We start from the raw sequence: 1,563 nt of genomic DNA, 5'->3' as shown, positions 1-1,563 counted from the left end.
GCGCCGGGTGCTGGTGTTGGTGCAGCTGCTGCTGGAGGTGCAGCTGGTGGAGCTGGTGCAGCTGGTGCCGAGCGGCAGGCTCGCGCGCCTCCGCGTCCCCGCCGCCGCCAAGTTGGAGCGGGCCGAAGTCGGCCGCGCTGGCCGGAATGCCCGGCGCCGCGTACGCGAGGTGCTGGTGCTGGTGGTGGGGCGGCTGCTGCTGCTGCTGCTGCTGGCGCCGGTAGAGCTCGGCGTAGCGCTCACTCAGGTAGAGCTGGCGCGCGTTGCGGAGCACGTAGGACACCAGGAGGTTCTTGTGCAGCTTGATGCCGCCGCGCTGGGTCCGAGAGCTGTGGATCTTGCGCAGGGAGATGCTGATCAGGCTCTGGGCGTCCAGGGCGCACTCCATGCTCCTGCAGAGACGGCGGCGGCAAAACAACCGCCGCCGCTGCTAAAGCTAATACTGCTGCTATTTCTGCCTCCAACTGGCTGCCGGGGTGCGCCGGGCAGGAGTAACGGAGCCTGGGTCAGCGGGTCGGCTGCACTCCCAGAGGCGCCGCCACTATACGCTACGCGCCACCCGCGGGCTCCTGTTCCCCAGACGGCGCCAAAGCAATGAGCCTCGGCCGGCCCCGGCCCCAGCTATTTAGCCGGGTGCACGGGCCACGCCCCATGCCTGATGAGCCAATAGAAGTGCCCAGATCCTCCCGAGTGACAGGCACTTCCCGCCCCAGGGCCACCAGGCTGACCAATCAGACCAAGGCGGTTCCTTTGTGCTATTCAAATACCGAACGGACCCGGAGCCGCCAACGCCGCCGCTGCCTCGAATGTTCTCCTAGGGCTGCGGTGCCGCGCGGGACTCAGAGCCGCAGGGGCTGCGGTCTGCAACAAGGGTCGTCTCGCAGCACTCGCGTTGGAGCCTGCAGGCGCCACGGGCCTGGCTCCTGGGAGCCTAGGGTCGGCTCACCTGCCTGCGGCGGCGATTGGCTCCTCCCCCTTCCGCGCGACGGGCCTCACCTGGCGCAGGTGCGCGCGGCTCCCTACTCCCGGTCTTTGGCGCCTCCTTTTTCTCACCTGAAGACCTCGGGATGACCTGCGGGACCCCAAGGCCTTTGTAGGAGGCTGGTGGGGCCGCCGGCTTGACACTGGAGACCCCTCGAAGGAGAGAGGTTTCCGAATGACCCCAACATCGGAGAATACTGGGTCTGTCTCCCTAACTTTTGACCAAGAGGCCTCAGGGAATGCTGGAGAAGGGCCGTGCTCCCTATTTGTCTGACGGGAAAACCCAAAATATCATGAATGCTGGTCTCTCTTGGAGAAAGCGCTGAGACATGCCTCAGGAAGCCTAGGGACTCCGTAGCTCCCTGAAGCCCAAAGGCGTTTTGAGGGCTGGACTCTGAGTTTCCTAATCGCCAGTACTGTAACCTTTCCTGCCTAACTAATAATAATGACAATAGATACTATTATGTGTCTCCTACCGGGCAGGCTCTTGACCGAACGTCATGAATTTCTCCCAAGAACCGTTTGTAGAGAAGGAGTCAGGCTCAGAGAAGCTTAAGACCCTTAGGGAGTCACATAGCTCCT

At 63.3% G+C, this 1,563-nt stretch overlaps 1 protein-coding gene across 1 annotated transcript in view; it reads right to left on the bottom strand.

Moving 5' to 3' along the window:
• Positions 1–388, bottom strand: part of IER5L (immediate early response 5 like) — a 1,235-nt gene extending 847 nt beyond the window's left edge. The window contains exon 1 of the mRNA XM_007944354.1: positions 5–388. Within this exon, the coding sequence (XP_007942545.1) occupies positions 5–388 (384 nt within the window). The remainder of the gene's footprint in view (positions 1–4) is intronic.
• Positions 389–1,563: the final 1,175 nt, after the last annotated feature.

The sequence above is a fragment of the Orycteropus afer genome, unplaced genomic scaffold (assembly GCF_000298275.1).
Source record: "Orycteropus afer afer isolate SDZICR_OR568_19922 unplaced genomic scaffold, OryAfe1.0 scaffold00123, whole genome shotgun sequence".
In the NCBI taxonomy this organism is placed as follows: domain Eukaryota; kingdom Metazoa; phylum Chordata; class Mammalia; order Tubulidentata; family Orycteropodidae; genus Orycteropus; species Orycteropus afer.
The sequence above is the reverse complement of the archived record's forward strand: the minus strand, read 5'-3'. Positions and strand labels throughout refer to the sequence as shown.